The sequence below is a fragment of the Epinephelus moara genome, chromosome 14 (genome assembly GCF_006386435.1).
Source record: "Epinephelus moara isolate mb chromosome 14, YSFRI_EMoa_1.0, whole genome shotgun sequence".
NCBI lineage: Eukaryota > Metazoa > Chordata > Actinopteri > Perciformes > Serranidae > Epinephelus > Epinephelus moara.
This window is the reverse complement of record NC_065519.1, coordinates 10675384-10698049: the sequence shown is the minus strand read 5'-3', so window position 1 is coordinate 10698049 and position 22666 is coordinate 10675384. Positions and strand designations below refer to the sequence as shown.

General features: G+C 41.7%; 1 protein-coding gene across 1 annotated transcript in view; it reads left to right on the top strand.

Annotated features, from left to right (window-relative positions):
- Nucleotides 1–4783: 4783 nt before the first annotated feature.
- The window catches only part of plekhh1 (pleckstrin homology domain containing, family H (with MyTH4 domain) member 1), a 53314-nt gene continuing 35431 nt past the window's right edge, over nt 4784–22666 (top strand). The window contains exons 1-2 of the mRNA XM_050061714.1: nt 4784–5055; nt 10899–11084. Coding sequence (XP_049917671.1) covers nt 10938–11084 — 147 coding nt within the window. The 5' untranslated portion in view covers nt 4784–5055; nt 10899–10937. The remainder of the gene's footprint in view (nt 5056–10898; nt 11085–22666) is intronic.

The following is a 22666-nucleotide window of genomic DNA, read 5'->3' as shown; positions in this document are numbered from 1 at the left end:
AGTTAATCATATCAGAAAATTTTGATACACACAGCGGAGGGTGTATTTCTCAGCATTGTTACAGTGTTCCCTGAGAAATCCACACCCATTAGATTCAATGTGGTAATGTGATAGTGTTGAGCAGGCATCCAGAGCCGTATCAGTGCTGCGAACAGACAAACAACACTCCAGTCACCACTTACATCGCTCTTACATTTTCACTGTAAAGTCAATAGGGATATAAAGCCACTAAATAGTTTTTAATTGGCACTCAAGATATCTAAAGTGGCACTTTACATATTGTCCAAGCAGGGTATAATAAGGGCCATGAATGAAATAGGAATACAGCTTAAACCAGATGTGGGTAAAAAAAAAAAAATAATAATAATAATAATAATTAGTTGTGCTAGCTAGCTAGCTTACATCAAAATGCCAATTTGTCCAACAGTTGCCTTTGTGTTGTTGTGTTAATTAGCAAACATTAGCATGCTAACATGCTGAACTTATATGATGTACAAGGTAAACCATGTAAGTGCTAAACATCAACATGTTAGCATTGCCATTTTGAGCATGTTGTCATGCTGACTTTAGGAGAGGCACTAGCAAGGCTGTAGACTATTGTTAGCATCCATACCATAGATGTATAAAGAAACCTGGATACAGCATTTGAGGCGGGGCTGCAGTCATTCCTATGAAAGCTACTCAGTGGTGCATAAAGCCAAAAACAATCAAATTTAGTGTTATAGAGCAAGTGCACTAGAGACTTTGCCAGCCGAGTGGCTAACTTCCACTGGCCAAGCAGCTAATCTACTGTTTTCTAACTTGAATGGTGATAAAATGATTTGATCTTTTGGCTTTTCAAGACTTTCAAAATGTTATTGGATGTAATGGATTCATTTCTGACTGTGAGACGAGTCATTTCACAGGGGTTGTGATGCCCCCCAAAAATGTATCCACTGATTTACAGTCGTCTATTTCACAATGTAAGTCTATGGGAAAAGTATTTTTGGGCCCCATGGCCTCATGCGATGACCCCAGAAGTTGTAGTAACATGGTTACACCACTATGTCAGATTGGCTTCAAACAGGCTGTTTCCAGTTCTCTCTACACATCCATGCCAAACAGCAGCACTTTTGTTTTAGCTCTAATTAACAAATGTTAGCATTCTGACGTGCTAAACTTATATGGTGTACGTTAGGTGTGTGCCATATCATCTAGTTCACAATAACACCAATGTAATTTTTAATATCATATAAATAATTCATTTTGTGATACTCGTGATGTTTTGACTTGTTGACATACGTCATACTGTTACGTACAGCAACAATAAGCATGGCTGAAAGCGAAATTATTACTGACCAACCGCAGCTTCAGTGGCGTGGAATAAACTGTGTTGCCCTGAATGTTTTATAAACAGCCTGGGACTTCTCAGACTCTTTTATTGCCCACCCTTGGTGTACATGGTAAACACTAAAACCGCTAAACATCAGCATGTTAGCATTATCATTATGAGCATGTTGCCATGCTGATGTTAGCAGAGGCGTTAGCAGGGCTCTTGTTAGCATCTATATCAGAGGCAACTGGACCATGATATGTCCATGTCTATGTTGAAAACTAACTAGCTAACATTTAAATTTGAAATTTGTTGTGCTCTGCAATCATTAATGGAGACAGTAAGGCAAGAACTCATTATATGTAAAGTTTAAGAAAGGCAATTACTCAAATACCACAGCTAATACAACATTATCGACATAAAGATCTCTGCAGTCTAAACAGGTGTAGGCTGAAGCTGTGGCTTATTATACCTACACTTTTTACAATACAGTACAGTACATCGCATTTGACATCAAGAGCTAACATCAAGAGAAGCTTACAGTATTCTGAACTCTGTCATATTAATGACAGAGTGGCTTTCTGATTAGGAACGTTGTAGTGCACGTCTGTGTACTATAGAAATACAGATGCCCTTTGGAGCGGGTTGAACAGTATTAAGTTAACAGTTAAGAGTATTTGTGTTGCTGAAGAGCTTTTATGTGAACATGTGATCTTATTCCCATGTCACACAGACTCCTGGTCCAGTTTTTACACAGGCCGGCAGCTGACAGGAATACTTGCGGTTATTTGTGTGTGTTCTCTGTCTGTGTCTGATTCTGTCTTCATGCATGCACTATGTATTTGTGCAATACTGCTTCAGTCAGTGGACGCAGCAGGGCGTGTCACACCACTGCATGCTTGTTACATTAACACGCAAAAAAATCATGCCATGGTTCCATTTCAGGCTATTGTATAATTACATTTGCAATGTTCTTTTCTTGTTGCTATACTGAGACACTCTTCTGTACTTTTACGACTTAGTATCTTATGCTATGTGAACGTAGCAGAATTATTTATGTGGATGCAACGACTCAAATGCTCAGACAGACGTTATAAAATGTTCCAGATGGAGATGTGCGAGGAAAACCGATCTTCCCACCAGGGCCACAAGTCTGCCTTTTTGATTAGGCCCCATTTGTTTCTAAACTACAGCGCCGATTAAAACAGCTTGACTGGGAACTATTTCTGACATTTGAGGGAATCCTTGTGAGATTTACAGAATGAAGGCCAGGACTCTGAGACCAATAGCACACTTCTGTTTTGTTGGTGTGGTCTCAAACCTCCCCAAATTACCCCCTCACAATTCTTTTACCACCCAGATAATGATTCATTACAGTTGCAAAGCTCCACGCAGTGGTTTAACAACTTTTGATTCCAGTAAAGCCCAGCCTGCAAGCCTTGCCAATAAACAAACATACTGTAATTAGGCTACTTAAAACCAAAAAGTTGGACTTCTCCATGCTCCCTCATGGTGGTCTTGGTTTTTAATCACAGGTAATACACAGACTGCTTCACACGACTTACTGTAAAGACCCCACCACTCACAAATGTGTTTTGCCTATTGTGATTTAACTTGCACGGTCATAGATTCTGAATTTATCACTGAGGGAGAAAGAGCAGATATGTTTTCAGATTTTGTAGACATGCAAGCAGGATACTGACTTTGGTTTAGACAGAAATATCTCAACAGTTTGCCATGAAACATTGACACTCATGGTTCTCAGACGATGTATATAACTCAGGTGATCCCCTGACATTTTTTCTAGAGACATCATAAGGGTGACGGTTGCGGTTCTGAGAGAAATTTCTTGAAAAGTATTGGATGGATTACTGTGATGTTTGGTACAGACATTCAATTCGTCAGGATTAATTGTAATAATTCATAATAATGATCCCATTACTCACCATATAGCTATAGTGTTGGGTTACATGTAATTAAATTGCAAAATAAATTGTAATCAGTTACAGTTACTGACCAAAAATATGCAATTAATTGGTTTCTAATCAATGACAATTGGTGATGACAAAGGGCTTACATCAAGGTAGATATTCTTTTCCATAACATATCTATATGCAGATCAGAATATGAGTTTCATTATGTTGTGTTGTGTCTTGCCGTCTTTTGGCAAAGCCTGTTTCCGGACAATTTTCAGCTTTATTGCCCAGTTTAAAACATTTCTCAGAAAGGTAATCAAAAAGTAATCAAATATAGTAACTTTGAGAAAGTAAGTAAATAGTTCCAATATTTATTACATTTTCAAGAGGATAACTATCTGTAATATAGTACATTTCAAAAGTAGCCTTCCTAGCACTGCATAAAACACCATCATCAGGTCAAACTTTAAATTAGTCCTGTACTGTACTTGAAACTAATGGCATTCCCATCTCATTTGTAACAACTGTAGCAAATAACAAATGTTAGCATGCTAACATGCCAAACTTAGATTGTGAGTCCTCTGCTTCAGGATTTTGAGTGTCAAACACTTAATTCCCTGCATTTTGGTGGTTTTAATGGACCAGTTTGTGTATTTTCTGCATCAGTTTATGGTGTAAATGTCTTTAATTTGGTTAAAACAAAAGTCCTATTCTGCTTTCATGTTTTCATTAAAGAGGGACAAATGCACATGTTCTTAATATTGAAGAGGTTTCCCTTGCGTTTCACCTATGACTATTAAAATAAGGTTACTAGCTAGCATGGCTGTAGACTTGTTAAGAAGATAATTTAACTTTTTAAAAACCATTGTTCAAATAACAGTATTTTATGTCTTTAAACATGTCTGAAATGGATCTTTAATGTGTCAAGACCAGAATTAGTTTTATTGTCAAGGTTTGCACATAGGCTATGAGGAATTTGTCTCTGTGTTTTGGTGCATGCCCAGTGAGCACCAACCGGTATTTCAACGTTGAATTCTGGTTGAAAACTGGTTGATACTGGTCTGAACATCTGAGACCTCTTTTCAACCAGCCAAAATGCGGTTACAACATCAAGTTGTCAAAATGAAAAAAGTATTAAACTATTTTGATCCCAGTGAAAAATGGTCTAAATGTGAACGTTCAAACATTTTTTAACACTTTTTTTTACCGGTGACTATAGTCGTTTTTTCAGGAAAAATGTTCGCTGGGTAATGTAAAATTGTAAAACTAAGAATACAAAATATAGTCAAATTATTTTTAGATTCAAAGAGCAGTACAGTTTTTTTTCAGGAAACTACATGAATATAAAATATAAAATGAACCGTGTATAAAACTACAGGGCAAAAGACTTTTTCCCTTAACTCAAAGAAGTCCTCAAGACTGTGTTTACATCCTAAAGGAAAAAAAAGCTGGAGCCAGCCTTAATGCAATATCCTGAGCAGCAGCTCCTGCACACAAGGGGGGCCTGACTCCTGGAGAAATTTGATCCTGCATTGGGCCCTTTAAAGGAATATGGGATGAGTCTGTTGAATGGAGCTGAGAGTGAAGTCCCACTGAAGCCTCTGTGCTCCAGAGAAAAGCGAGAGACAAGCAGCAGCGGGACCGGGGGGGTCGACACAAGACATGAAACACTGACGAAACAAGAAATGAATGAAGAGTGAAAGCGGAGAGAAAGTCGACGGAGTGACGAAGAAGAAGTTATGAACCGAAGTGCGACGAATTACCGGGGAAGGTGTCCGTGAGCGGAGAGAGCCGATTGAAGGGGGGCAGAGACAACAAAGTCACAAGGTAAAGAAACTGTGAAGGACTGCGATTATCTGCTCGGTTCTTCCTTATATCACAGTGTTTTTAATGCAGAAGCCAGAGGATAAATTTAACCAGGACGCGGGAGGGTTTGTGGGACAAAAGCCGCAGCTGCAGCTGAGTATTTCCAGAGATGTCTCAAGTCTGTTTTTTGCTGACCGACGCTTTTACGGTTGCTACTATTTTACTAATCCGTGCACGTCAGGCACACCTGTTCCTTGTAGCCTTTTTTTGGACTAAATCTTGGCCACTACTTGCCCTTGTGGTAGCACTAAAAACAAGCTATATTAAGTCATGTAAATCCAGAAAGAATCTTTCGAGGGTTTAAAGGAAACTGTGCACATTTATGTCTGCACACTTTCCATTCTTCTCATCATTATATGCATCTGGAGAAATCATATGGCTCCATACATCAATCTGACTCCTCCAGCAGCAACCATGGCTGTAACTGAGCACCTTCCCCAAGCTACAACATGAACAAAATTTATATATTTACTCTCACAATGTGTGGTTACAGAGCTGTCTGTTACTATAACTCATGCAAACAAAGCTTTTCTCCATGCCCTGCAGGGCTGCAGGGGAGGCAACACTTTAAAGTGTGTGTGTGTGCAGGACAGGAGAACTGCAGAGGTAGATGTTTACACCTCAGTTCAGAAGAATGTCAGGGCCTGTGTTTAAGGCTGAGACTGATAATGAGTGTGGTCAGTTTGCTGAGGCCTGTCATTAACCTGAGCTGGGGAGAGAGCTGCTCACTGGTGAAGGTAGGAGGAGAGGATGTGGAGGAAGGGAGGGTGGGAAAGGTGCTGCAGGAGGATGGAAAGTGAGAGGTGCTGGAGGAGGAGGAGGAGGAGTGAGATAAGATAGATAAGATGATAAATGGTAGGAGGATGAACACGGGGTGTATTTGTGATTTTAAAAGAAGGCTGACGACTTGCATTGGCCTCTGCAGTGCTTTAAATGTCTGATTTGAGTAACTGCTTGGTTAAAATTGCCTCTTGAATCTGAATTATTTCTAGATAACAATAAAAAGTAGGGCAAGCGCTCCAGGTTTTCCAAGAATAGAGTCAAAGGTTAAGAAATGTGTAGCTGCGTTGGAGACCCCCCCCCGCTTGTATTTATAGTAGTGCATCCCAGCTGTACCAAAATAGTGAGGCACTAATTTAAACAAAAGTGTGAGGCCTACTTGACTGGATGGGGGCTGACAGAGGTCCCCTTTGTTAAACACACGGGGCAGCCGAGGAGAAGATAAGGCAATATTTAACACACTTGACTCCTCGTGCTCTCAGATAATTTATCTTTGTCCGCTTTCATACACACAGAGATCTGCCACGCTGACACGAATCCACAGCGACTGACCCAGATTTACACACATGCTCCTGTGCTGTTTGATGGGAGTCTTTTTTTATTTGACTAGGTGGGGGGATGCCGAAACGTGGGGAAGCCAAGTTGGACCTCGGCAGAGACAACAACAGTGGGGATTTGAAATGTCTGGCGGGGATGATATCACTGAACCACCTAATCACTTACATCACCGCAGCTGCATGCTCAGCAGTGTGTGTGTGCACATGTGTCTGTTTCTAATCTATTGCAGTGTGTATCTCCATCTGTGTCTGTCTGAGCTCTGGTAAGCCAGTGCTGAAGAGTTACGGCCGGCTGGGGAGTGTGTGTTTGAATATGTGGTGATTAAGGAGGTTGTAGTCAATGGAAGGACTGACTTGAGACTTGCACTTGTGCTCCTTGCATCCTCTGAGTAAAGGTGCAGCCGAATAATCTGCTTTTTGCAACAGCCAGACAGACAGCACCGTCCCGTCCAAACAATTTCATAACGACCTCTGATAGCTTCCACATTTTTAATAAAAACTCTCCTCGCTGGATATCAAATCTCACTCAGTCTGAGGAATAATACAGTATAACTGTCAGTGTAGTCAATGGAAAGCAGTTGTCGGCTGGGATCGTTGTGGTGGCGTTTCCATTCAGTCGTCTTCCCCAGTGTTTGCTCTGGACGTGGCTGCGTGCAAGTTCTCGCAGCTAGATTGAAGAAGCTCCAGGGCCTTCATGTCTGTCTGCAGCCAGGAGAGGACTCACCGTTCTGGGCTTTGGCTCCTCCGTGCGTCTCACACTCTGGGTGGCCCAAGTGTTACCAAACATGCAGATCCTGGAAAGCGTGTTTTTGTTGTCCTGGCTTCCCCCCCGCCCCCACCTGAATGTTTCCAACATAATAGGAGATACTGCAGTAGAGACCAGTGTTCATCTGATTGTATATAACAGTAGACTTGGTGGAAAATTGTCTTCTGTGTTTCTATAACCCATCCCACAATGGAGGGTTACGCTAATGCATAGGGAGAAAATGGCTCCAGTTTAAATGTTACAAAAGCTACACTACACCCACGCGCGCGCACACACACAGTGTAAATGACCTCATTCTTGACAGGCGGGTGATGTGGGGTTGACTTTATCCTCATGCACACCGATGCAGAGAGGAGTTGTGGCCTTTTGTAACCTCAGGTTGCCTTTCCTTCCGCATCCTGCTCGGTAGAAAGTTTAACTTTACACTTGCTGATTACTCAGTTGGCTTCCTGGCACCGGTTGGCATGAACTGAAACAACCCCCCTACGTCCAACAAGCAGGGAGCGCTAAAGGAATTGTTCCGGGGAGAATTAGCAGGGCAGTGCTGAGTGTTTAACCATCAAATGGCTTGTTTGCACCCAGCTGTTTTAGCTCCTGGAGGAGGGCCTGGACTCGTCTGTCCTGGCTTGCCCTAGTGCAGCCCAGCAGGGTTTATTTAAGCGGCCTGATTTCCCCTCTTCCCCACGCCGGCGTCCGGCTTTGCTTGACCTTCATACCCTCCGTTCTGCCCCGGAGAGAGAGCGGGAGACGTCGGTAGCTGAACCTTGACTGGGTACCGCGGTCGGCTGGCGAAACCTCCGCATGCATGACTTCTGTAATTTGTTTGCTAAGCCTGTATTTATGAGCATGCTAATTGTAGGGAGTGCCATGGTGCAGTTATAGTTGCTGGACTTTGAACGTCTGCTGTTCTGCTGACAGTGTCTGGCTGCTCTTTGAGTCTGTCTGTGTGAAGACTGCTTAACTTTTTAACATCAAACTTCTTTTAAGCTTACTTTCAACTCACTTAAAGGGAAACACCACCTAAATTAAGACCTCCAATATGTTATTTCCATGGCCTAGAAAAGTTCAATAAATATTTGTGAACATGAGCTGCTCTCTCTCAAAGCCAGAAACCAGAGAAGTAAGTCTCAAACTTGAGATGTCATCATGTATAAAATCTGGAACTGATCCATAGACAATTATCCAAGCTATTGTTAGCATAGTTAGTTTGTTTTCTATATTATGTGAATGTCATGGTCACACTGAACATCCTGGTGAACCTCGTTCAAACTCTCAAAGCCTATATGCAAGAAAAGGACCGAAATAGTCGAATATTCGTATTGAACGGACCATCTGATTTGCCTGACATATTTCTGAGCCAGTTACAGCCCTACTGTTTAGTACGCCAAATTCTAAATAGTTCTTAAATGTATGGATTATGATTGGGTACCATTCTCGTTTGAACCAGTACCGGTGCTGGTACCCAACAGTACCTTTTGTGATACTCTTTCTATAGGCTAACAACAACTATAGCTTTTGAACAAGCTGAAGTCAACAAGCGATTCTGCTTCTCGGCTCTTTGGTGTCTCTGTCTGTCTGCTTGTGTTTATGTCAGAGTGTGTGTACGTGCGTGTGTCTACTCATCTCTTTTGCTTTCTATTTAGACACAACTGACAAAAATGTGGATTAAGTATGTAATTGGAAAACACATCACAAATGGCAATGATACAGACCCGATACATCAAAACTATTGATGCTGCAGTTATAGTTTTGGCTTGCTTGGAGGCTGAAGGAGCTCCATGGCTGGCTTTGGGGCAGTTGGCGGCACTTCTGCCTCCTTTCTGAACCTGGCGGCTGCAAGAGCTCTGTTGTCTCCGCCTGAAAGTGCCCCAAGGCCGGGAAGATAGCTATGGAGTTCCTTAGGTGGCTTCCATGCTTCGTGGCTTTTCATGTTGTTTTCGCCTCATGTTTGAACCCGGCGTTCTCACCTAGGTGCACTCTGAGGTACTGAAATCTGGCACATTTATTTAAAGTGAATGGGTATTTGGTGCCAGTACCTACATAATTCAGTCTGTACCCTTAAAGTACCCTGGTACTCAACTTTAGTACTGATACACTCAGAACATTCATCTGGATACTTTCAGTGTCATGTATATCAATTGTTCCCAACTGGTCCAGCCATGGGGTCCAGATTTCTTTCTAGTCATTAGTTCAAGGTCCACACAGTTTAATACATCTTTTCTTTTGGCCATGTTGTCAAGCTAGTCCGTTAGTCACTCACTCTACAGCAGGACACAGCACTTCAAAATGAAAGCTTTGTGCCGGAATTTCACTGTACTTCAAAATAAAGTGTGTTTTTTACAAACATGACAAGGTTGAAAGTCACTTGTGGTCCATTCAGAATGGACCAGCGACCCACTTTTGAACTGCGACCCACCAGTTGGGAACCACTGGTCAATAACATCTTTCCTAATTTATTGTCTGTGGAATAGTTTCAGACTTTATACCCTGTGACATCACAAATTTGAGTTTCAGCACTCTCATTTTTGGATTTAGGAGAGTTGTTCATGTTAACTAATGTTTTTTAGACTCGTAGACCGTAGGAATACCATGTATGAATTTTGAAAATGGCTGTAGTTCCCCTGTAATTTCATTTGGTTTCAATTTACTCATTGAAATGCTAAATGTCACACACCATCACTGGGCTCTTGTGAGTTAGAACCTCAAAGCTGATTGTTATCTCAAGATAATCAGACCTTTATTGAGTTCACACAGTCAGGCCGTAACCTTTGTGAATGAGTATCCGCCCCGAGAAAAGTAGCCACTGGTCAATCCTCCTCAGGTAAAAATAACCTCAGCGCCCCAGTTTCCCACATTGAGCCTTCAGTCCATTCATTCTCACACATTCTTTCCTCCTTTCTTTGCCGAGGCGAGCTGACACCCCCCCTCTCTCGCTGTGATGGGACTGTCATGCAGAAAGACACCATTGTGCTGCTCAGGATCCCGTTTCACTCTTGCCTTGTAATTAAGAAGGGATTGCATGGCGAGGGAGCTGTGGGTGGGGAGTGGGGAGGTAGAGACCAGGGGATTGGGTTAGTAGGTAATTTGGCTAAAAAGCAGAGTGCTGACCTGCTTTGTAGCTGGCAGGCCTGGGAGCCGGCACGCATGAACCCAACTCCCCCACTGACACAGAGCCTCCCTGCTGAGGTTTTGTTCAGTGTGTGTGGGCATGTGGAGAGACTGCGGATGAAGAGGAAAGAAAGATTCAGGCTGTGGCGACTTCTCAAAGCTGTGTGTCTGTTTCTGCATACAGATCACGTGAATGTATGTATGTTTTTCTGTGGTTACATGTCACAGAGAAACACAGAAAGTGAGAGGAAGTATTCATTAACCTCGTGTCACTGTGGACTCATCGTTGTTTCACTCACATTTCCTCAGTGAATCATGGGAAGTGTGGTCAGCTAAGAGCATTTAAGGAGGTTGAATCACTTTTTTTTCTCCTCTTGTGCTTTAAATGAAAACAGAAGCTGGACTCGGTGAGGAAATACCATCACAGGAGTATTCGTTTGTCCCGTTCAGGCTGACACGTGTCATTTCATGCCTTATTAAGAACAGATTCAAGTTAAACATGATGCGTCATGAAGCTCATACAATACACTTTTAAAAGCAAACTCAAATCAGACCAAACATATATGAGAAGACATGTGTTTTCTGTCTTCCAGTGCAGTCTGAGTCCAGAGGCAGAGCTCTGAACCCTCGCCATGGCCGACGTGTTGGAGAGCGGTGGCGGGTCAGGAGCTGTCAGAGTGGCGAGCGTGGATTGGCAGAAACGCTGCATCGCTCTGGAGATGCAGCTGCTGAGGTTCCGGCTCCAGGCGGGGAAAATCCGAGAGCTGCTGGCAGAGAAGGTAAGAGAAAAAGAAAACAGCATGCACGGTTACTGGAGCAAGCAGGACCTCTAAACTTGTGGAGCCGGTGGCACCAGCTCTTCATAAGCTCAAATTTAATTATACTAAATATTTATATCAAGAAGCTGCCAGGCGTAACTGTTGTGTAGCAAAGTTAATGAGCTGGCTTAACTAACAAACCTAACGTCAGCTTGCTAATGTACAGTATGACCCACTTAGGATGAAGAGGAAAGGCCTTCACACATCGAGAGCATGAAGAATAAACGACATGAAAGTGAAAAGTACTTGTCCGCAAATATTTTGCATCAAAACTATTCCTATCAACAGTGATGCGAATTACTATTTAATGAAAGGCTTCACTTTGAGTGAATTTGAGTTTCCTATGGTTAATTTATGCAGTGTATATGTCTAGGGCTTTTATTTTGAAAGGTAAGAATGGAAGGAGTGGATCTGGTATACACTGCCTTTGTCGAAGGAGTAATAAAGTTTGCCATCTTGGTTCGGACTGCGGAGACTTGGTGTTGTTGTTTGGCGATGTTTCTCCACACATCCTAGAGTTCACTGTCTTTATAAGTTGTGTTTCCTTTGTCATGTAACACATGATGCTGACAAACACACAATCAATAGGTCCACCCATTGTCATGCTGCTGTGACATGACATCTGTTCCACAAAACGTGATTGGTTGATGTGTGAAAGCTCAGAAAAATTGACTTCATTCCCAAAAAAAATCATTGGATTTTCACTGTGTAGTATTTGCATTCTGTGTGAAAGAACTTACGACAAAAACAACAGTTTAAAAAAATGTACTGACGTGAATTTAGGCCCAGACACACCAAACCAATGTCAAAGAACTAGTGGCAATGAAGGGGACTGATGCGTCGCCTCATGCGCCTTTGTCTTGGCCAAAAAGTTGCTACAGATTGCTGCCAACAGCCAACTAGCATGTAAGTTCAACACCTGCGTGAGAGGAAATTACTCTCTATAGCAGCAGGTGGTGGTAGTCTGTATTTGTCATTCAAAAAGGGGAAACCAGAAAACGAATAGAATAGATTTAGGATGCTAATTAGCTAGTTAGAAGAAAAGAAAAGAACAAAGAAAATGTATCATGCGCTAGGGAACAACAACACAAATAACTAAGAACCGTTTCTGCTAAATAGCTCAATGGATAAAACAATAATCTTACCTAATATAACAAGGTTTGTTTCAGTCTCATGCCCTCTTGACTTAAGCTGCTTGTTTACGTTCCTCACTTTGTTTCTCTTCTTGTGTGTTGAGCTGAATGGCCAGTTAGAGTGACTTTACTCACCAATGGGCTCCAACAGTGATTCAGCGTACTGTATCGGCTAAGAAACAGGCGACAAGGGCCAACTAGTGCCAACAGTGTCAGACAGTCTGCACAAGCTAAGGCGACAAATGTCACAGAGGACCCGACATTGATAGATGGCCGACTGTTGGCTTGGTGTGTCAAGGCCTTTGATCGTACGAAATCGCTCCCAGTGTGTAAAGGCCTTTGAAGAGCTCACATGGAATATGGTTGATATATCTGACCTCAGACTTGATCAAAATACTGTCAGTGTAAACTGACAAGATTTATATGTATATATTTCACAAAAATAAAACAATATACCAGTAATTACACAACAGTATGCTATTGATTGACCACATAACATCAGTAAGGTTAGCATAATTGGATAATTCCCCTCATACCACAATCTTTAAAAACAAACAAAACTTCTCCATGTATGCATATGCATCATGCTAACATTTATAACCAATTGGCAGATGTACGACATCTATTGCACGTCTGTCCGTCCTGGAAGAGGGATCCCTTCCTGAGGTTTCTACCGTTTTTTTCCCCCGTTAAAGGGTTTTTTTTGGGGAGTTTTTCCTTATCCGCTGTGAGGGTCCAAAGGACAGAGGGATGTTGTATGCTGTAAAGCCCTGTGAGGCAAATTGTGATTTGTGATATTGGGCTTTATAAATAAAATTGAAATTGAAGTTTAATGTATTGTTTGCCCTAAAACTGTTATGTTTAGAATTATGATACAGCTACTCTCTACAAAGTTGAGCTTTTTTTACAATGATTTTCTGGGGGTCCTTCATTAGGAAGTGATAGTAGAGAGACGAAAGGAAATGAGGTAGAGAGAGATGAAGCCGGACTCAGACCGCGTTAATAATCTAAGCCATGAAAGCACCCCAACAGATGATAACCTGTTTGAAGCTTAGTCATGGGTTCAGCAACCCAAACCTTGATGAGAGTGGTTTATAACGTACCTCTAAAACTTTAAAGTCTGAGTGCAAGAAGAGCAACCCAGATGTCATTTTCCTCAGAGACTACCTCTAGCTCCTCCTGAGAGAACATGACATTCCCAAGACAGATGGGAAATGTAGTTTATCCAAAGTGTGACGTCCAAAGAGTCCAGTTTGCTGAGCTTCTCAAAACTGGAGCAACATCAAAGAGAAACATCAATAGGTTGTTGGGGTCTGTTTTTCCACATTTTTTTAATTTAACCTTTATTTTACCAAGAATATTGCCATTTAGATTCAAAATCTTGTATGCAAAGCAGCAGCATGAAGAGTTTCACATAAGGGAGCAAACAAAAAAAAAAATCACAACAAACACAGCAGAAAAAAATCACATGCAAGAAACAAGCAACAGACTTAAACAGTTAATGTACAGGACACAATTGAATGAACAGCATTCAGTAACAAGACATGCATCCAGTGGTGCAGTAGTCCTTAATCCTGTTTTTAAAGTCTCCACTGCTTATATTATACTACAGTTTAAGATGACTCTGTAGCTGACACCAAGATAAGGGAGCAAAACTTTAAAAGCACTTTCACCAGAGATAGTGCGGGTTGTCCGTGTGACCGAGGGCTGCAGCTACAGATAGTTTTATGCTTATGATCTCATCCTTTGCCTCTTCACCAAGAGCTTGAGGGTGTAGCTGAGAGTGGGAACAAAGACTGACCTGCAAATTTAAACCTTTCGCTTTGTTACCATGGAAACAAAACAAAATACCGATGCACCTTAAGTGCTAAAAGGCCAGGGCGTGTAAGTGAAAGTGACAGCTTTATCATAAAACACTTAATGTGGTATGAGCTTCAGAAACCCTTCTGTTAGTACAAAGGGGTGAGAGTTAACTGGATTTTCAGTCACATGTTCGACCTGATGATTTGATCTGACTGATTTGGCTTAAATAATGTAAAACGAACTGAATCTGCGGCCATTTAAACTGCTGTACTACTGTGAAAATTAGTCACGCTACTCTCATCTGCAAAATAATCCATGCCATAAGATATTCTGACCAAACACTGTGCAGGTCTCACTGCCTCATCATCATCTTCTTCTTCTCCTGGAGTGTTTTTAAGTGTTTTGTACATGAGGAGACAATTAGAGCATGTGAATCAGTTAGAAATACAGGTGTGGGTGACTGTGTGTTTATGTGTGTGTGTAAAGACAGATGGGATTACTCAGCGTATTTGGTAAACATTTGCTCCACTCATTCTGTGTCATCAGAGGTTGGCTACAGTTTCAGCCAAGATGAATATTTAACATTTAACTCATCACTTCTGGAGCTTCCCCTCAAGTTTGGGGGAAATAACCGCCAGCCGCTGGCCAAATGCTTGTAAAGTTGTGGCTGTTGTAAAGCCTGACTACCAGACACTTTGGAAAGTAATCAGCTGTCATCAGGAGGTTCAGCTCTGCTCTGAAGATTTGTTGGTAAAAGAGTGGAAGTGTTTGGATTACAGGGAGGAGGAGTAGCAGCAAAGTTGTTCTCCTGTCTTGACTTTTCTACAGTTTTCAGTCGGCTTTCTTTGTATCTCCACAAGTGGCTGTTTTTTATAGACTCAGATAGCTCGGGGGCTGCCTTTGTTTGGAGTGTCACAGCGGTTCGCTCTCTGTATCATCTCTAATTCTAGAGTGTCAGAGTGATTCATTCAGTCAGTCAGCAGGATGTTTACAGTCCAAACATAACCCATGTGCCTGATAAGAGCAGGACGACTCCCTGCTGTGTCCTCTGTCAGGTTCTGTCAGACCTCCAGCTCGTCTGCGAGATCCAGTGCAACACACACACACACACACACACACACACACACACACACTTATAACTGTGAGAAAGTCATTAGTGAAGAGTTTTTCCACCACATAATCTTGGAGGAGGATCTACACCAGCAGAGTGGATTTTTATTCATTAATGGATACATCTCATGATACACAGTGTGTTTTCCTTATTGTAAACATTCCCATAAATAGGTTTAAAACTAACAATTGATCTTAGAAGCAAGTGCTGTTAGTGTAGCTAAAAGTCTGATCTAACTTACTGCTCTGTGATTTATAGCTCAGTTGTTATCCAGAAACTCTTAACAGGTTCCAGATCTCTGAATCATCCCCAGCATCTCTGAATTGGTCAGAAACTCAAATAGGTCGGATGTTGTGGTCATTGACGGCTGTTTCCACAGCTTTGTCATCTTTTTACATATATAGCTAGCTATATAGAGGGATGACTATTCTTTTCATGTAGCTACATCCATGAAGAACAGTTATGAAACACAGCCCACGAAAATTGCTCCAAGTGGGGATGACATGAACGCAGAGACACAGGTTGCTTTTAGTTGAAGAACTAAGTAGTCTAAGTCGAAATGCTTAAGGGGGATTTATAATTGTGCTGCAGAGCCTACACCGCTGTGAGCATTTATACTTGTGTGGTGGTGTGTCTGTATCACTCTGCAGTTACACCTCCAAAACACTGGTCGGCGGCAGAGGTTTCTGTGAAGTGCTGTAAAGTTTAGTTGATTCAAAACACAGATTAAACACACATTAAACATGGCTTAATAGAGATTGTGTCAAACACAAATACACAAATCAGCTTCACTATAACTCGTAGTCACAAACAAACACTTGTCTTTATCTGGACACATTTTCCCCACAAATACAACATGCTAATGTTTTTAGCACAAGCCTATGGCATTTTACATTGTATAAATTAGCCTACCAGCTAGCAGACTTTTCCTCTTCCTATAAAGCCAGGGACAACAGCAACATTTAACAAAGGTAACGTTACAAAATTCGGCTCCATTACAACTCACAAGGTTCACTGACAAAACACTTATACTAAACACGTTTTCCAAACAAATACAACATGCTAACGTTATTAGCACAAGCCTATGGCATTTTACATTGTATAAATTAGCCTAGTGACAAGCAGAGATTTTCCCTTCAGATCAGCCTTATCCTAAACCCACCAATCAAGCCATAAGTTGCAGCTTGCTTTGCCTTATTAAGAAGTGATACCCTCAGTCACACACTTAAAGTAGTGTATGTACATATCTGCATGTTCACTTTACATTTCAGCCATGATGCCAAGAATAGAAAAGAGTTAAAGCTTTCTGAAAATGGACTAATTACTGCCCAGTTCATACCCAGGCAGCACGCACTGTATTCACTGTTAAATGTTTTTTTGGCCACGTTGCCAAGAAAATAGGCTGATTAATCCCTCACTTTTAGTTCTTCTCTCATAAACATACATGCATACACACTCTGACACACACACACACACACACACACACACACACTGAGGAGGGTTTAAGTGGAGGCCCGTGCTGCTGAGTGTGTTTTTCTGAGTTTTTTTTTTTTTTTCAGGGGTGAGGGAGGGTGCTGAGTGACTACCATGCCGTCATGTTATTACTGTTTGGAAAGTCTGCTTCACGCTCTTCATCTCCTCTTTTGCCAAGTTAGGAGTGTTTTACGCATTGACCCACTTTGGTATGGAAAAACATGAGAGAAAAAAAAAAGTTGACGTGGTTGCCTGTGACATGGCATTTATCCCCAGAGTGAGGGAGAAGAGAGAGGAGAGGAGAGGAGAGGAGAGGAGGAGATGCCCCATTTGCCTTGTGAGGAGTTTAACAGGACGAGTACTCCATTTAAGAGTTTTTACTGTGGATTAGGAAAAGTGCAATCGACAGCTGTCAGCTGGTGCCTCGTAAAAACAGAAACTTCTCCTTACAGAAAGAAGTGGAAGAGATTTGGGGGAAAATGTAGCATGTTTTCTGGTGCAGATGTGACATAGCTGTAGAATTGAAAATAAATGATTTAGCCTAAAAAAGCAAAACATTGAAGTCATAATACTGGATGTTTTTTGACTTAGTATGGAGGACTGATTGAAATATAGGAGGAGATATACCCGTGTCGAATGTCTTTAGGTTGTCCCATGATATAGAAATACCTTATTAAGAGGAATTTTAAATTGGGTGGTATTCCCACTTCAAGGTTTCTTTCATTACGTGGATAATCTAATACTGGACCAATTAGATTAATCTCCATAAGCCTCACGTGGCTTGAGGAGCAAAACACAGTTGTTTGACTCAGTGGTATCAGTCAGAGAGGATGACTGCAGAGAGGTCAGCAGGTTCACATGTGTGTGTATAAACATTTATTTTCATGAGAGGATTTGTTTGGACCAGCTCCGTCTTTAATAGTTCAGCCGCCTTCGTCTGTTTTTAATGTTAAGGTCGGTTATCTCATTTGTAGTCTGTGTTTAACCCTCCGAGGGATGGGTTAAAGAAGTGTTTCATTGCTGGAAAGATAGTCTTGTAAAACTGGGCTGTTTGTGCAGTACAAAGACACAAATACTTTTGAAATTGGTGCCACATGACCAGAGAAAATAGAGACACAGAGCTGTGGCATTTGCTTTTGCTTAAGAGGAAGGAAACCTACAAGTACCAGAATGCACTGTGTCGCACTGGACCAATAAATGCTCCCACTAGTGGATGACGTAATAGTAGATGCATGTCTGAAAAATAAAATGGCGGCTGGCTATGTTCTGAGAACATAAAAAAAACCTCTTTCATTTGGGCGGGGTTGTTGTCACTCACTGCTCCGTCCAGCACTCACTGTATTTCCACAGAGGGAAGTCTGCACCTCATTTATCGTCCACAGAAAGAGGCTGCACACCGACATTTTCAGAACAAAATAAAACAGGCTGCAGTGAGAGTCTCTCTCCATGGGATATTTAAAGGCGCTGTATGTAAGAATGTGGCCAAAACGGTTACTGCACTCAAATTCAAAATACTGCCGCGGGTCGTGTCCGCCCCCCCTCCCCTACAGATTCGAGGTTGCTGGACAGTGGCACGCTGGAGACTGATTTGTTTGCCCACGGGCGGCTGCCGTGGCAGGGCCGCGTCGCCGCGTCCTTGATCTTCGGTTTTCCAGCGGACCGTTCGAGCAAGTCCGGCTTCTCTGCTGCTAACGCTGCTGCCGGGATACAGCGGAGGAGCCGGCTGCTAATGCTATATACCGGAACACTGCTAATGCTGCTTGCTGTGCTGCTGTAGCTCAGTCGTAACTTTAACTGATGCTGAGACTCTACTGACTGCCTGACTGGTAGATGGCGGTGGATGGCGCAACAGGCCAAAACATAAACATGATTTGCGGACCGTAAAATTTTTTTTTAAATGCGAATATTCTGGCTGTACTATTGTTGTCGGTGAGATCAGTATGTTACATGAACATTATTCCTTAGTCTCTGTGACATATTAGGAGGATTTTACGACTATTTGCTTTAGATTTCTTACATATAGCTCCTTTAAAGATAGTGGGTTTGTGCATTTAGTCCTTCTCAGGCAAGCTCAGGGGTTTAGTGTTGGCGGAGCCCACAGGAACCATGCTCAGCGACGCTTTTTTTTTCTCCGAGTGAGGTTTGAGATATATGCAGTTCACATAACCCGGTCAAAATTAATATATATTTTTAAACGCCTGAAGATCCACTCACAACAAAAGTCTGTGGCATCCAAGAGAGACAATAAAAACTAAAGTAAAGTTGTCACAGTGACATTTAAGGTGTGTTGATGGATTCACATCATCAACTCATACATTAGGTAACATTACAAGTAAACGTTCCACCTTGAAAGTTGCCGGCACTCGGCACAGTGAATTAAGTTATTTTTTCTCAGACTCCAGCTGCTGCAAGAGGCAGCAAAACATCCTTTCATTTTATAGTTACAGTTTACTAATAAAACTCTCCACAGTATGAACAGTGGTTACATGAGCCTCCAAACCAGCCACAACTCAGCCCTGAGCAGAGTTGACCAATCAACAGACTGCAGCTCCACCTTTTAGTACCAGATCTGTGTGACAGGTACCCCAACAGAGGGGGGACCAAAAATGGGGATGGTACGGAACGGTTCCATTGGTACCATCCACAACTTTTCACAGTGGAAATGGAAAAAAAGCGTACCGAACTGAACTGAACCGTACTGCTTGGTGGAAACGGGGCTTAAGTGACTAATGGAGACAACAATTTTTGAAATTGGTCCACTATTTGCTTCACCTTCACTCGATCCAATCTGTTTGTTATTGTGTCCAGCCAAGTCTCAAGGAAAGTCTCACAAGTTCACTGAGGCGTTATACTCATCATAACATTATAAGTTACTGTTAGACTACAGTGTTTAAATGCTGATACCCCACATAGTATTCACACTGTGTGATGTCTTTATTTTACTTTTCTCCACCACTGCCTTTTTCATTTTTTGAAAATCTGTCTGTCCACCCTCCCTCCCTTCTTGTGTACGGGTTTTCTTTAGCATTTAATGATTGAGCTGGAGTCGTAAATAACCATCAGCTGTGCACAAGTGTTAATGATTAAAGTTGAGAGGCAGGTGGAGCACTCAGTGAAACCACATTCTCCAATGTTTAAATTAATGTCCTTTGTGACCAGTGTTGGTACCATCAGATGTTCAGATCCAGATCACATGAGCAGTGTAAACAAATAGAGGTTGAAAGTGGTGAAAATGCTGACAAGATCAGATCTCAAACCTCTGTCAGTTGTTTCCGGCAGTAACCGTAAACAGTTATTTCACAGTGACAAATGTGTTCGCTGTGTGAGAAGCAGATGATCTGATGTCTGTAGCTGGCTCTCATCTTATCTTCACCTCGCTGGATATTATCAGTTCCCCTGGAATCCATGTTCAAACGGAGGACGCCAACGCTCTGCTTCCAGACAAGATTATTCTGCAAACCTCTACACAAAAAGTAGGAATAGGCTGGTGATCTTCTATTTGTTTGTTATTGTCAATATATATATACAGACTTAATTCTTAAAAAGTGAGTCATAAATATATGTGAGTGGTGCGTTTGATGGGGACTATTTTTAGCCGTGGATTTGTTGCTCTAGAGCAACAAATCCACGGCTAAAAATAGTCCCCAACAAACCTTATAATCGTTATAACGATTATTTACAGCAGCAGGAGGACGTGTACGTACAGTAGGATCTTTACATGTTCATGCTAACTGCAGGAACATGTTAACATCAATCCACTGCTGGTTTTAGTCTTTTCATGGGATTTGTCGACAGCAAGAAAAATACAGAATATCACAGGACTTAAACTTAAATTCCAGAGATACCATATATAACTCAGACTGCTAACACAAAGCTTTACGAAACACGACTCCCACCTCGTCCATTTTCTGCCTCCTCAGCAGCAGCAGCAGGAGCTAATGTGTTGCACTGTGGCCTGACAGATGCTGGATTGCAGACATATTTGTCTCACGCCTGCTCAAGCCTCAACAGTTGGACTCTCTGCAGTGACTAAACAGACAGAGATAAACTGACAGCAGTAGCTTACACAGTCCATATCTGATGGCCTTAAGGTTACAGAGGTCAGTTTGTTACCATCAGCTCACTCAGACTGAGTTAGAGCTCAAGGCAGAGATGTTATGTAGTGATTCCCAACCAGAGGTACCTCTGCAGCAGACGTTGCGCTAGACTTTTTCGTCGCCGGTCATTTTGACCGACAGGGTCATAAAAATCCGGTCATAATCTATTTTTACCGGTCATTTTAATTTTCGTTTTTAAATGATAATAAAGATATTCAAAGACATTTAGTTTTCATTCGTTTGTTTTTAATAAATCCAACAAGCAAGTTATAAAGTGTGCATTAATAAGGACATGAACGAAAAGATGAACAGACATCCACACACTGCAGTGCTTCAGTTCGGCATCTGGTCTATTTTTCACGCGAGCCGCGAGCGCTTCTGTCAAGCTGGATAGAGCGGATCGTACCAAACAGGAAATAACAACAGCATGCACTTAGGAACGTGAGGAGAAAATACTGTGTTTGTAATTTAAAATAACACAACAGTGCATAACCAAACACATTTTTCAATACCCTAATCACTTCATTACAATTTTAATTTTGTGTCACCGAGCCTACAGGCATAACTCCATGAATAAAATGGTCAGAACAATATGCCTTATTCATTCAGTGTTTATCCAACACGCTCAATACATGGACATGCAATGACAAATTGTCATTAACTTATTACGTTATAAAAAACGATTAAAATATGGCCTTATAAATGACCTGTTGAAGTGAAAAAATGAGTACTGACGGGAACAGACGAGTGGAGTCGATGTTTAATCAGCGCGGAGAGCGCAGGAGAAATGTGCTGCCTGTGTGGACAGTCAAGCACCTGCGAGTATACTCGCAGGACTTCTGCGGCACTAACGCATCTGGTGTGTTCAGGCCATTATGTCAACAACGCTACATCAAGCAGATGAATGACTTTTTCTCTGCAGTGTGAAAATGGCAGCCACTTAAACCACTGACTGTGCACTCCGCTGCCAAGTGGGCAGGGGTGGTAATTGCAACCGGTCAAAATGACCGACGGCCTTCAGATTTTCCAGTCATTGTTGTAAAAAAACAGTCAGTGACCAAGAATATCCGGTTAACGCGACCCCTGCTCTGCAGTTACCAGGGAGTATGTGGTAATATTTTTAAGTAGCATAACTAATCTGAAAGCATAAAAAATCCAATTTTACCATAAAATATGTCTCCACTTATTGAATCAGCTGTAGCCTGCAGCTAAACAGTACATTACATTACATAATGCTGTAATAGACTCTTGATTCATGCGACAGTTTGACAGCAGTTCTTGAGCTGTGATTGACATGATTGACAGCTGCATAAGAGACTCCTTGGCTCTAATTGGTCTTTTTTGGTGCAGTACAGTTAAGTCTCTCGAATGCCACTACAAGCAGCAGGAAGGTTTTTTTTTTACAGACCATTTCTCTCATGTACGTCTTTTAGAATATAGTGACAGTTTCGACAAGTATCACACAAATTACCATTTGTATATCAGTTACCCAACCGTGAACGAAGAATCCAACAAAGGCGAACAATCTTGATGAACTAAAGTAAACGGGGACTGCGTTTAACAGCAGAGGAACTATATCAAAACATCCTTTTACAAACTCTGACACAACTTGTGCAGTGTAATGCAGGTTTCATTTACCCAGTGCTTCCCACACATGACTTTTCACTAACATGTCAGAACAAAGTGTCATGCACTTATGAGTAGGGCTGTACCCAACTCAGAATTATTTCAGTTGAATCAGATTCGTTTAATGCGAATATTCGACAATTTGTTGTTGTTTTTTCCCACATGAATTTTAAAGTTTAAACCGGCTCAGCGGGATATTCAGTATGACAGCAGCATTCATGTAGTATAGTAAACAAGCTAACGGTGCTAACAACAGAGACAGAAAGCCAGAGACTGTGTCACAGTAACTATCTGTAAGCT